General features: G+C 39.3%; 1 protein-coding gene and 1 long non-coding RNA gene across 3 annotated transcripts in view; both read right to left on the reverse strand.

Moving 5' to 3' along the window:
- zeb1b (zinc finger E-box binding homeobox 1b) overlaps window positions 1–11,369 on the reverse strand; it is a 161,841-nt gene extending 150,472 nt beyond the window's left edge. Inside the window, exon 1 of one of the 2 annotated variants that reach the window (XM_085987659.1) lies at window positions 11,256–11,369. In XM_085987659.1, coding sequence (XP_085843785.1) covers window positions 11,256–11,337 — 82 coding nt within the window. In that variant the 5' untranslated portion in view covers window positions 11,338–11,369. Of the gene's footprint in view, window positions 1–9,536; window positions 9,634–11,255 lie in introns of those variants that run through there. The other variant, XM_085987660.1, reaches the window with a different exon arrangement.
- A 1,258-nt stretch (window positions 11,370–12,627) lies between these two features.
- Window positions 12,628–14,776, reverse strand: part of LOC147117058 (uncharacterized) — an 84,691-nt gene continuing 82,542 nt past the window's right edge. The window contains exon 3 of the long non-coding RNA XR_015078273.1: window positions 12,628–12,843. This is a non-coding gene — a long non-coding RNA (uncharacterized LOC147117058). The remainder of the gene's footprint in view (window positions 12,844–14,776) is intronic.

A 14,776-nucleotide genomic window follows, 5' to 3' on the forward strand; every position in this document is an offset into this window, starting at 1 on the left:
ACTACCCCTGTATTGACCTAATTCAAAGTTATGAGTGGATTTTCAATACTTCAATTATGCAATAATCTCCCACCCACAGAAAAAAAACTTGCTACGCATGGTACATACATAAATGACCAGAGAAATATATTTACGGTAAAATGGATAAGCAATCAAATTTATCAGAGTAATATCCACCCCCCCACCCCCACCCACCCACCAGTCAAAATAACAAATGAATTTAAAAATTACAGGAGTATTATCGGTGTTGAACAGGTTATTGCTGAAACTACTATTCACTACTTTCATTTTCTGGCTTACTCAAACCTTCCACATTGATGCGTAATATTATAGTGCAGTAACCAATCCTCTGCACGTGGATAATGCAACTTTCACACAGGATTATGGAAACATCCAAGATCAAAGTAGGGAACTTTTACTCTGCATCCAACTTGTAGTATACTCACCTGAGTGCTTTTTATCAACATAAAATGGAAAAAGGTGTTGTATTTTGTACTCCCCTACATGGAGAACTATCACCTTAACAAGTAGGAAATAATAAATTGAGCAACTAATTTCCAAATAGTCAAAATTATTTTCAGCAATAGAACACAATGTTTAAAAGTAATCCCGTGAGCACTGTGTCTACAGTATGACAACACACATCCCTTACTGCTTTACTCAAAATGGCACGGATTTATTTAGAATTTGGTTAACCGAGGATAATTGTCACACTAGCAACATTATTGAATTATGCAGGAAATTTAGGTAGGCCACTTATGAAGAAACGTTTCCATGAAACAATGGAATGAACACTTTAAACCGCAGATGTGAACATTGATTTTCCTCCTAGTCTTGGTGTTACAAGCAAGCTATTCTACACATTAGCATATAAAGCACTTCTATACCACTTAAGTCATACAAGTAGACAAATAGTTATTAAGGTGTTCAAGTAGCATCAGCTTTTATGAGCATTAGGCATTTGCTTTCATGAAGTTAGGGGGTATTACAGTAATTTGACAAAATGCAACTAAAATTCTAAACTATAAAAATGTAGTCGACAGAATATTTAAAACATCCTACATTTCTTACATTGACTTTGAGAGTACAAAACAATACTTAAAAGGCCAATAAAGATTTTCAACTTTGACATGGTAAAAATATTTGTAGCAATGATGTCCTATAAGCAACACCATTGCCCACTGCCCAGTACCATTAAGCATCTTATCAAAATATTTACCAATGACAATTTGCATGAAGAGCTTTAGTGGACTGGATCAGGCAGCTAGGCTAGCCATCATAAGTTTGTTTTAGCATAATAGTAACCCATATTTTGAATTAATTTCTGCTTTATGAAGTGGTTGTAAAACAAAATTCTGAAGAGATGCAGTACATCTATTCCTTCAAATAAAAGTCAATTTAGTTAGGCCACTTGTATGGCATACAACCCCTTTAAGTGACTAAAATATATGAATGCAAAAGTTAACTTCAGTTATATCTTTGCTACCTGCAGTCAATCACCCGACACCTTTTTCAACTGACCACAGTTGGTGTCAAAATCCATCATTATAATGGGGTTACAATTGGGTTGAATTAATGGTGGGTTTTGTAAACATGGCAGTATTTAAACACAAAATTTAACTGAACATCAAGCGGACTGTGGCTCACCAGGCTGAGGATAGTTTGGTTAATGTGTATGGATGAGCAGTTCGTACATAAATTCCAAGTTCAAGAAATCCACATCCTCTGAAGCAGAATTTACAGCTCAAATTCTTAGAGCTGTGGTAAGCAAATCAAAGTGACACCAATTCTTGCCCACTGCAGGCATGTTCTGAAGTAAAGGTTACACCTACACTCAAGCAGCATGGCCAAGAACCAATCTTTTTGACACACAGTATATAAGTTTAACACCACGATTACACAGCTTCTCCCCCAAATAATAAATCAGCACTTTATCAAATAAAAGCTGTGTGCCAGCAACACCCCAGACACTAAACCACCAATATATACAAATGCAGTTACTTTAAATGTTGTGATTCTAACCAGACTGCAATCATTAGCTTTGTGAATCTGTAACAAGTTAAAGAAAATGACAACATACATGCAAATGTTGTCCCTTTGTTTTCTCTCCTGATCAGGGAAGCCAACCAAAAGTGCTCAAGCCTGACCAAATAAAACAAGTTAACCCAAACTGGCCCAACGTGCATCGATTTTGGTTTGGAATTTGATCACTGCTCATGCCAAAAGAGCAAACAAAATCATTCTTTAACTAACGCTATCTTTAATTAAATCAAACAAAAGCTTCAGAGTGATGAGTAAAAGTCCTTCTCTGGTTGAACAAAAATAGAAGTCATGAAATCTGAACTTGGTCAACAAGAACATTTTACATTTATTCAAACTATTTAATTATGGCAGACTTCAGGCAGTAAGTTCGCGGAGTGAAAATCAGTTCTTCCCCTCCCCCAGTTCAAGTGATTTACTGATCTCAGCTAGAACACTGTGATATGTGCTACAACACTATAGCCACCTGTTCACAGGATAGCGAGGGAAAGTTGTCATCAAGCCACAGTCACATTTCCTAGCAGCCGGCTGAAAAGCTGCAATGGTAAAAGCCTAGAATGCACCCACCTAGTTACAGGATGTGCAGATCTGGTGCTGCCTGCATGAAAAGGAGGAAGACCAGGGGCGGGGGGTAACTGTAACCCAACCCACCCAACAGAAAACTGATGGGATCCAATTGGCTGCCTCTTTTACATCCTGCCTGATTTTACTTCAATTGGGCAAGGGGTAAAATGGTCGGCTGATCTGATCCTATCAGTTTCCCGCCGGCTAGGTTAGGTTAAAATGACCCACCCTAGAATGCCAAAACTGAATACTCTGAAACGCCACTACCACTTAGTTCACCAAATATGAATTCTAAAACTACTGGAAGTCTTTCTAACGTGGTCCTAATATCAATAGAGGTTGCAAGGTTTACATTTTTTTTGACATCCAGCTGATTTTTTGTTAATGGCCAAGGTCCATAGTGTAGGATAATAAAACGGTTGAAAAAGAGTGGGACAGAAAAGAAGATAAACCGAGTTGTAGCAGTTAGGTGATACTGTACTAAGCTTGGGTTTTCTGGGAGAAAGGGAAGACTAGAAGAGCTCCAAAATCTGAGGTCCTGGGAAACAATAAATAAAGACTAGGAAATACTAGTCTTTATTTCAATAATGAAGATGCATAGGAGGAAAATAAAGTATGTGTAGACCCTAGGAGGAACAAGAGGAAAGTGCAGAAAAACAATGAGCACAGTAGTGTTAATAAATTGGGGGGGGGGGGGGGGTCACAGCAGGAGGAGAGAAAAAAATCAGCTATAAAAAATGTTTTTCTTCTATCCCGATTAACAACTCATGTCTACAACTGACTCTTCATATAATTGTTCAATTTGAACAGAATTTATAAAATAAGCTGACATGAACAGTTGTTTGAGGGCAGGGAAAGACAGAAAAAAGAGAGGGAGAAAAAAAACTGCCCAAATTGTTATGGCCTAGTTTGGCTCTGGCTAAAATCGTCAATGCAGCATTACCAATAGATTGCATTTTTCTGATATTATTAGTTAATACATGTAGTCGATTTGATTTTAAGCTCTAATGAATAGCTTAAAATACAATCAAAGCAAATTTAAGTGACTCAGCTTTTACTTGAAACATCTTGTCCTGTAAATTCCAACTCAGCCAAGAGGATAGTGCAGGGGGAAAAAATTTCCACTCCTGACCACTATCCAGATGACTCCAGTTGGAAAGTGTGCGCACATCAGGCAAGGACCAGATTGAGCTTGGGTGTGATGTACCCATGGTAAAATAGACAGATAGTCAACATTCATGGAACTCCATTACAGCACAAGAAAGCAGTTTTAAAAAATGGAAAAACAAAAATAAACACGGTATTGATGATAATTTGTCATCTTATTTTTAAGGTGATCCTTTATTTTAAAAATTCATTCTCATGATGCGCACGTCGCTGGCAAGGCTGGCCTTTGTTGCCCATCCCTAACTGCCCTTGAGAAGGCGGTGGTGGGCCGCCTTGCTGACCCACTGCGGTCCATACTGTTAGGTAGCGAGTGCCAAGATTTTGACCCAGCGACCAGGAAGGAATATGCGATATACGTCAAAGTCAGGATGATGTGTAACTTGGAGATGATGGTGTTCCCATCCATCTGCCACCTTCGTCTTTCTATGCGTTGGAGGTCACGGGTTTGGGAGGTGCTGCACAAGAAGCCTTGGTGACTTGCTACATGCAGTACATCCTGTAGATAGTACACACTGCAGCCACAGTACACACTGCAGCCACAGTACACTGGTAGGGGAGGGGTGGGTGTTTAGCCTAGTGGATTAGGTGCCGATCAAGTGTATTGCTTTTTCCCTGAATGATGTCGAGCTTCTTGAGTGTTGCTGCAGCTGCACCCTTCCAGGCAATTGGAGCGTATTCCATCACTCTCCTGACTTGTGCCGTATAGGTGGAGATGCTTTGGGGAGTCAGGACATGACCCACTCACCACAGAATACCCAGCCTTTAACCTTCTCTAATAGTGATTGTATTTATGTGGCTCTCCAGTTTTTTTTCCTAGTCAATGGTGACCCCCCCCCCCCAGCTTGGTGGGGGACACAGTGATGGTAATGCCATTGAATGTCATGGGGAGGTGGTTAGGATCTCTCTTGTTGGCACTTGTGTAGCTTGAATGTTACTTGGCACTCATCTGCCCAGGCCTGGATGTTGTTCAGATCTTGCTGCATGCGGGCAAGGACTGCTTCTTCATTATCTGAGGAATTTTAAATGGAGCTGAACACTGTGCAATCAGCAAATAGCTCCACTTCTGACCTTATGATGGAGGGAAGGTCATTGATGAAGCAGCTGAAGGTAATTGGGCCTAGGACACTGCCCTGAGTAATTCCTGCAGTGATGTTGTGGGGTTGCGGGGTTGGGATGACTGGCTTTCCACACAATCATCTTCCATTGTGCCAGGTATGACTCTAGCCACCGGAGAGTTTTCTCCGATTCCAATTGATTTCAGTTTTACTCGGGCTCCTTGTTGCCACACTCAGTCAAATTCTACCTTAATGTCACTCTCCCCTCTCCTCTGAACAGAAGACTCTTTCTGCAAAGTGATCGAAGGGTAGAACCCTGTTTTTATGCATTAACGTTTCTCATACCAAATCTAGATAGCATTTTCAGCTTTTTCCAGGACTTAGATCTGGAAAAATAGTTGAAGTTGTATTAACCATTTAGAACTTAACTATTCTTGTTGGCAGACTCAGGACAGCCAAAATGGAATCCTGTGCTGTACAGTATTTCAGCTCGGCAAAGGGGAAATAAACTGTCATGACTTCTTGCACTTCACAGGAGCACAAGCCCCATTAGCCAATCGTGGCAAAATAGATATGGTGAACCAAATTAATACTGAAGAACCAGTAGCTGAATTACTGGCTCCCCAAATAGTGCAAGCACCCATATAGTTTTCAAACAGTCCAGCCTTCAATAGATCTTTGAATCTGGACAGCTTATTTAACAAAAGTCTGTTAAAAATAAAAGTCCACTTTCCACTTAGTTGTAAATATAATGCAAGAGGGAGACAGAGACAAAAAATATACAGCCAACATTTCAACCCCTGACTGTTAGCTTTGATTTCTGCTAGAAAGTATCTCATGGCATTAACTATTGAGGCTAAAATCTTTGATGTATTTTCTTCAGCAGCAAAGAAAACTTCAGAACTCAAGACAAATTCTGCCCATTCCTGAACTTGGCAAAAAAAAAGTCAACCTCTCACTAAAATAGAAGACAAAACATTTCTCTTCATATTCACACAAGTTTTTTTTAGTTTATAAAAAGCATACACTACTTTCATGTGGGAGCAAAATGAAATGAGAACACATATTTCAACACTTTTACTGGTCCAGAGACCAGTTTTACTCCCTTGGTTTTAGTCTACTGGAATGGTGTTAACATGGAACCAAAAATAGGTTCACAGCCAATAATAGTGCTCTGGGTGGTGGCAAGAACATGGCAGTAACAAAAGGGACCCAATTTTAGAATCTCAAATCACAAAAAAAAAACTTTAAATTATAGCAATAAGGTGATACCTAGAAGCCTCCCATCCCAAAATCATAATTTAAAAAGTCACCTCATGTCTCAGTACTCATTTTATACTCAAACATCACATTTTCCCATGAAGTCAGTCTACGAATGGATAAACTGACTAATGTGTTATACTGTATGACTAATTCTTCTAAAAAGACTCCAATTTAAATCATACATGACTTACGCAGTGGCTGGACTGTTAGTACTGATTTGAAAGGTATGAACCAGGTTGTTTGAATTACACAGCTGAGTTCAAGACACTTTTGAAGTACTAAGTCACATCAAAATTAAGATCTTATAACCTGCCATAAGTAATTTAGCTGTTCTATCCAAATATAATGTAGTTCCATCTTGGGAGTTAAAAACAGATACGTTGTTTTTAAGATGTCAAGATTTCAATTGCAAACATTTCCTTCACAGAGCAGGCTTGGCTATAACACTAATCTTCGGTTTTCCAACAAACATTGTGCATAAATTTGGAGAATTTTCCCACAAGCTTAGTATGAAAAGACTAGTCCCTCCCTATACAGAAACCAGTGAATAGCCCCTTTCTTTTAAAGGCAGAAACTGTATGAGGTACAGCGAACAAACTCCAAAGGTAACTATGCCTTTCTCCTAGTGCTTTTCTACACGTAGTACACAATAGTTGAAAAAAATCTCAACAAATTCACACTGACCAATCTAGAAACCATGCCAGAGACAGCTTAAGGTTTAACCAAAAACAAATAAGTAGTTATTACGACAAGAATAGCTGCCAATTTTAAATTCAGTAGTATAGGAACAAAATCTTTACGGTTTTCAAAACAATTACAAAAAAACAAGGATTGGTACAATGTTTATTTTGGAAGGTAGTCAACAACTTTAATACACTCCTAGATGGTAAGTTGAGAGATAATTTTAATGTTCATTACTAAAGCCCAATTCAAAGGGTACACTTAGTACAAACAAAATGTGTAAATACACACAACAGACTTGTCTGATCCTCAAGTTATGTGTATTTTCTATATTAATACACATTTTTTCTTCTCCCACCCTCTTTTACGTAACGCAGTCCTGAGCATAATACTTAAGTGCATCAGCTGGTCAGTCATCTGTTCATGTGTAGGGAGCAAGAGAACAAGAATGCTCTGAAAAGCCAAACAGAAAATAAACACCGACCTACACAGTGGATGCCCAGTACTTTGCAAGGAATAACAAGAACCCCTCCCCCATCCTCCACAACAGAAAATAAACATAAGGATAATGCTCAGGATGACCTAGTGCTTTGTTCCTTCCTCCAGGCACATTCACTGAAAAAGGTCTAAACACACATCTGATTTGACAAGCATTCAGGTTGACAAAGGATGTAGTGAAAGTGAAATCATACCTAAGGCATTCAGAGTCTCTGGGTCAAAGGTCATCTAACAGTACCTCAGATGCTAGCTTCCTGCTGAGTTTGGCTAAAAAGGAATTTTCCGGAAAGACATACTTTTGGAAAAGTATCTCTTCCGAGTTTCAAATATATATGCAAAACTCTTTCCATGACCAAGCAGTTACATGCAATGTTCTTTTTCACTGCACCCCCTTTAGTTAGAAACACTAGCTTTGTTGCAGTTCACAGGTCAATGTTTTGTTAATCCGATAAATATGAAAACACACAACCAACACAATGAGCCATTAATGCAAAAAAAATGCTTTCAGCAGATTGAGGACTGAATATCTGACACTGCCTTTTCACTTCTGACACCCAAGTTTAATTATAGTTTGGAATGGTGGGATAAAATTCTCATCCTTCCCTAGACCAGAAGTGAAATAAGTGGCTCGTGACCATGCACCACAGCTCAAAGCGACTGATTATTCAGCACAGACAAGATAATTTAGAGAAGCAATAAGGATAACTGGGTATGGGCAATATGGAAGCAACACTTGAGCATTAGGGGGTACTGGGTTTGAGGTTAGGACAATTTGGGGGTGTATAGTACAGTGAGTTTTATTTTGCATGTGGCCATGCTTGACAGACACCAAGCTGCAAAAGGCAAAAAACCTTCAGTGCCAACATCTTACACCTTAATGAGCACAAAAATTCAAACAAACTTAAATAGCTATGTTCAATTATGCTCAAGATATTTTTACAACTTATCTGGAATCAGATTGTGTAGTGCAAAAGAGGATACTCACACCACTGAAAATCCTCACCTCGAAGATAATTTTATGTAGAAACAGGAGTTATTTGCCTTGCATCCACTTTACTTCACAAACTGTGATGACGTGGCATACTCCAGTTCTTCAATTCTCTAATGTTCAGTGCCTGTATTATTCAAGTCATGTTTTTCAATTCCTGTCCTAAACCCATAGCTTTCTTTCCCACAAAATGGTTAAAAGATAAATTAGTTCTGTTAACACACATTTTCTCAGCACCTGGTAAGTGAAGTTTAGAAAGCACTAATTCTGCTGGTAAACCATAGTATATATTTGAAAATGGTAAAATAATGAGGGGGAAATCCCTACCCAACCACCCTCGATTTTAATTTCAAAGGAACGAAAACCTACTCACAAGATTAGAGAGATGCAGGTACTATATTGCAAGATGAAACTGAACTGTGAAGTACCAGATTATAACAAGTTAAACAGATACTTGGATAAATCCATCAAAAGTTAAATATAGCATCAAGAAAAACAAAACAAAATGTACACCAATGAACAATTACCAAATTCTGAAATCTCCAATTTACAGAAAAAAAATTGAAAGCCAATCACTTTAACCTGGACATATATAAAAAAACGACAACCCTAGTGGGCAGACAGTGCATACGCACACACTAGGAAAAAATTAAAGATTTATGACTGCTCCAATAGGATTAGCGATACAGAGCTCTCGTTTAACACCATGTGCCACAATCAGTTAACTAGATTTGTTTTCCCGCAGATGGCAGGACAAGGATGATTTAAACGGATGTAATAACACTTTCGATTTTTTTTTCGAAATTGTTCCCTGCGCCCACCGCATTTGTTACCTGTGCGCACGGTCCTGCACAAAAACCACCACCCAACACAAACACGCTCATTCTTCCCCCTCCTCCACTCGCTCCTCTGCAGGAGCTTCCAGGCGTCAATCTAATCAGATATTAACGACCACGACACCCCTCCCCACACACACACACACACGTATACATAGAGGGAACGATACACCGAGACGAAACACACCAGGGCGTGCATGTCGAGATTAAAAAAATACCAAAAAAAAGATTAAATACCAACTAGATTTATATTTCCAATATCCTATGTGCAATTCCAAAATAAAATCTAAAAAGCTTTTTAGATTAAAAAAAATGTAAAGTGCCTTTAACAAATTATGCCCGTGCAAAACACAAAGGAAAATAACCTTACTGCAACCATGGTAAGTAAATCTCTCCCATGAGAGTGAAGCAGACAGAGGGGGCTGAAACTAACACCATTTCTACCTGCACAAGTTGCCATTTGCTGCAGTCTGTCAGCTCGGCTCGACACGACAATCAGGAATCGGTTTCTCCTGCTGAACGGAAATACTTTTTTTCTTTTTAAATCGCGTTACACTACCACATTGCTATTTGATTTAAAAAAGAACACACTAAATAAATACGCAGGCGCCAGGTTTTCTTGCCATTTTTAACGACGTCGCAGTCCCATTTTTCAGGTAAACATGTTTACATCGCTCGCCCTCCCTTCTCTCGCTCGCCCGCTCGCTCGCAGTGGCAGGCGCACATGTCACAATTTCGTCAGCAGGCAAAGCCCATCAACTTAACATCAACCATTAGGGGAAAATATTTTTAATATAAAAAATAAAATAGCTTAAAATTGTTTTTAAAAAAGGTACACATCCCAATAGAAAAATATTGTTTTTAAACTTGATGTTTATAATTACACAGGAAAATATACAAAAGCCATTAAAATGCGGGAGGGGAGATGCGATCACACCGTTAGCTTGTATTTCCTGAAGGGGGAAAAAATCCCTACCTTTCAAAAGAAAAATAGATATAAAATCATTGCAACTCTGGGACTGAAATATAACCGACACCCTGAAGAAGGCACTATTCCCTATAATCACCTTTTAAAAAACAAAACGCACACACACTCACAATAAAGTTTAAATAAACAAACGAAGAAGAAAAAATGCAACTCCTTCCCGGCTGTAATGTAAATGTATTCCTTATATAGCTTTTTCAGCCAAGAGTGCCTGAGTCAGTGAAGCGGGCCAGAGGCCCCGTAATTCGCTCAAACCGTTACCACCCATTTAGGCACTAAACAGGTACCAGGGCAAAAAGACAAGCGCTTAAACCGAACCTTTCCTTTATATAATGTTGGGGAGGAGGGGGGGGTGAAGATTTTTTAAAAACTCTTGATAAAACTGTTTTATGTTTACACCACAGACCTACAGCGAGGAAAAAAATACATTGTTAAAACAAAAGTCTCGCTTCCTCTTTTTAAACACTTTTAACTCCGACTGCGTCAGGTAATAAGTTTCTCTCCCCCCACCCCCCCAAACAAGATTATGGGTGTACTTCAGGGAGAGAGGGAGGACAAAAAAATTATAGAATAATAATGCGTTTTACCCTCCTGGCCAGAAGCACTTTATAAATAAATATCTATATATTAAAAAAAGAGGCAGCAAAGTACTGGAGTTTAATTTAATTTTTTTTCAGAAACTGTATTCTGCTGTATTCTTCGCCCTGGGCTCGGTGGAGAGAGAGGGAGGAGGCTCTGACTGAGGAGATAAAGAGCAGGGAGCGAGTGCGGGTGCGGCGTCGAATAACGGTCCAGGGCCAGTGAACCGCTAGGCGACGGGCGAGAGAGAGAGAGTGAGGCCAGGGAGCAAGAGCAGGTAACGATCCCACACAGACAAGAGCAAGAACTGCTCGCCTCCCAACTTTAACCGCACTTTCCTCTTCCCACTCCACTCCAAACAACAACAATAATAATCAAGCCCCGCATGAGGACGGATCCCTGAGTTCCCGATTTAAATCGGTTACTCTCTCCGCACACAGTCGAGTTTCTCTCTCTTTCTCTCTCGAGTTAAGTTTTTTTCTTTTGTTTCTTCTCTTTTATCCAGCCCCCCCACCACCTTCCTCATCATCTATCCCAGGGAGAGTAGAGGAAGGGGTTTTTTTTTTAGTGCGAAACCGCCCCCCGATGTAAAAGCTCACCGTTTTTCCTCCTCGGGTTTGCCTGCTTTCTGCGCTTACACCTGGGGCCATCCGCCATGATCCGCTCGCTCTCTCGTTTCATTGATAAGCGCTGTCAAATTCCAGGACGCGTGCAACCACCCCCAGCCTTCTTTGCGACACTTTTTTTTAAATTCGCGTTTTGCGACACACCTACCTTTCCGCCACCTCCCCCCCCCGCGCTTCTCCTCGCGCGCTCCGCCAGCCCCCGAGATCCAGCAGTCAGCCAGCGCGCGGCGCTTACTATGGGAACGGCAGGTTGCCCTGGAGATCGCTCCTTTCCCCCCACCACCCCACTCACTCGTTCTTTCTTTTGAAACATTTGGGTTTGCGGCAGAATTTGAATGTAGTGCGGGAAATTTGAAACTAAGGAAAGTACCCAAGGTATGAAATAAGGGTGAGAAAGCGATTGTGCGTGTGATCAGCGCCACCAACAAGCATCGTACGAGAGGGAATTTATTTTATATATATTTACTGAAATAAATTCCACCTATATACTGATATATATATACATATTGATATATATAGATATAAAAAGAAATATATATACACATTGAGATATATAGAAATATATACTGAGATATATAGATATATATACATATTGAGAGATATATAGACAGATATATGCATATTGAGATATATATATTGATATAGATATAATAGAGATAGATATATACATATTGAGATATATGTAGACAGATATATACATATTGAGATAGATATATAGAGAGATATACATATTGAGATATATATATATAGATATATATATTGAGAGAGAGATATACCTAGATTGAAAATATATATTGAAAGATATATATATATAGAGAGATTATATATATTGATAGAGATCTATGTGATTAGTTTAAATTAGAAGTCAATTTGAGGTGACAGTTTATTAACACTTGAAAGTAATCTGACATCTTAATCATAAAACGATGGTTTGAAACTTGCACTCTGCAAGTAACGGGCAGGAGATTGTAAGCATTTATCGTGCATTATTTTAAGAAAAGTTCGTATTATATTAATTACGTTGTTATATTTTTGACAAATAATTTGTTTACACATGAAATATCTGCTTGCAAAGTAAACAAGGTAGATAATGTGTTACAAGATAAAAGGTTGGTAAAGCATGAACACATGTTAATTTCATAATCGTGAATAAAATCCTTTCCCATTGTGTATGAAGTTATTTGTTCTTGAGAATCACTTCTGGGGTAGTAGGAAACGCTAACGTTTTACGCATTCCCAAGGGTCGAGGACATGAAACGAGTAAGAACAATCAAAATTAAAGTCCATAAATTATTTAGTAAATGGGGATTACTATTCTGAAGTAAAGGGTACGCCAACTTTAACATTCTCTTTTAATAATCCATTCGGAATCACTCTATAAATGTTAATGATCATATTTCAGCCTTTTACAAATCTGTAATCTCTATCCAAACACAATTTGAAGGCGACCAATGATAGCTAGTGTTGATTTTTGTAGTGTCTCATTGTGTCCATGTCGCCTAAGTACTGGTCAACTCCATAAAATGGTAACAGTCATAATTCCGTCCAGCTTTATTCATTACTGTAAAAGAACGTAAAGGGAAATTTGTATTAGTCAGAGCGCAAATTGCCAGAAATCACAAACAAGTTGCTGTCAGTTTATACCTCCCCTAAAACGATTTAACGTTTTGAGCTCTAACGGGAATATACCAGCATAATCCAATTATCTTTATCTAAAATACTTTGCTGTATGAAAAAAATTGTGATCTAAATTTCTGAAATCCTAATTCGTAACATTCAGTACTAACAACGTGGTAGCAATCTCGACGCAAAATATATTGACCCGCATAGCAAAGCGTGACTGTCATTTTATAAAATGTTCTTTTGTCATGTCATGTTTTGCTTGTTATGTGCAATGAATGACATCCACACTGTACCCACAATGCACGACTTGTCAGTCCTTTTATGATTAAGTTTATGCTTTATTAAAAACAAAATTACTTGTCCATCATAGACTTGAGGACTTTGAGACTAGATTGTTTTCTCTAGCACATTAATTTTGTCCAGAAGCCCAATTTACTTGATTGACTCTACATATTATAATTTTTCATATTCATGGTTTTAGTTCTTTTGCGCACCTTTTAATGAGTACAAATTGCTGGGACTAACACAGCAACACTGAAACTAGGGTCTGAAATTCCTTGCCTTAGTGTCGCTACAGTATTTAATTTTTGCCTTGCTCTGTGGCGTGAACGGAACTGTATAACGGGAAATCTGCATTCCCCCTTTCCCGCATTCGTACCAGCACACAATACTAATAGAATTCTGCTTAGCAGCGCATTATCATTTTGACAGGTGAATTCCGATTGGAATAGGTAGTTGCCACGGTCTGGGCGCTGCAGGGGCTTTCTTTCCGATCTGCATTCCAGACTGGTGGGGTGAAAGTCTTCCGCCTCTACAGGGTGGGAGATTCTGGCCAGGTTAAAGTGCTTTCACTGGCAGCACCTTGGTCACTGGGGAGTGGAAAGTAACGAGCTCTGAAATCCCGCTGGCTCCCCGCTTGTTTTAGCATGGCTGGTTTTACACAAATGTGCAGGAAAGCTTCATTTCAATGTCAGATCCCCTGTAAAACGACTGGATCAGCTAGTCAAATCCCAGTTCACACAGAGCACTCCGTTTGCCCATGTAAAATGGCCGTTAGAACCCAGTCATGTACTGGCCCATTGGGAAGGGTTTTCTTAAAGCAAAGGCGAAACATAAACAGCTTGTATTTATATAGTTGCCTTATCATGTCCCCGGGACCTGTCAATGCGCTTCGCGACCGGTGAGTTACTTTTGAAATACAATTAGTACTGTTATGTAAACAACTGCCGCAGCAAGGTGCCACAAAGAGCAAATGAGATGGGTTTTTTGTTGTTGATGGCACTGCACCTTCGTTTTTGTTGCAATTGCGTTGGAAACTATGAAGAACAGTTTCAGTGCGCTCCGTGGATTTGGTAGAAGAGAATGAAGAAAACCGTCAACTTGTATGCTTCTGCCTCCTTCCAGACGCCCACAGGGGACGTTTGCAATTTAAATAAATTTGCAATATACAACCTGGTGACTGATGCATTGTTTTAACACTTCCATCATCTTTCTCACTGAACAGCAACAGCAGCATGACAGGGCTGCCCAATCTCACCACATTGCTGGAATTCCCAAAGTACAGGGAGTCATTGAAATCTCTTCTTTCTACAGCTGTAATTTTGTCTTTTTATCAATATTGCTACTCTTCCTCATTTCGCAATTCCCTTCTCCTTTCAAAGGATCCTGTAGGCTGGAATGTTTAGCTCCCAATCATGCCCAGCTTGTAACCAGGTCCCAGTAATAGATTCTACATCATCATACCCTTTAAGCTGATTGTGTGCTTCTAACTCAGATGCTTTACTTTTTATGCTGCGTGCATTCCTGTACAGAAGTCTTATTTGGGAAACTGTCTCCTGCCTATTTGCCCCGCTGGTGTTTTTCTCACAATT

The sequence above is a fragment of the Somniosus microcephalus genome, chromosome 5 (genome assembly GCF_052327205.1).
Source record: "Somniosus microcephalus isolate GS21.2 chromosome 5, FLI_Smic_1.0, whole genome shotgun sequence".
NCBI classification, from domain to species: domain Eukaryota; kingdom Metazoa; phylum Chordata; class Chondrichthyes; order Squaliformes; family Somniosidae; genus Somniosus; species Somniosus microcephalus.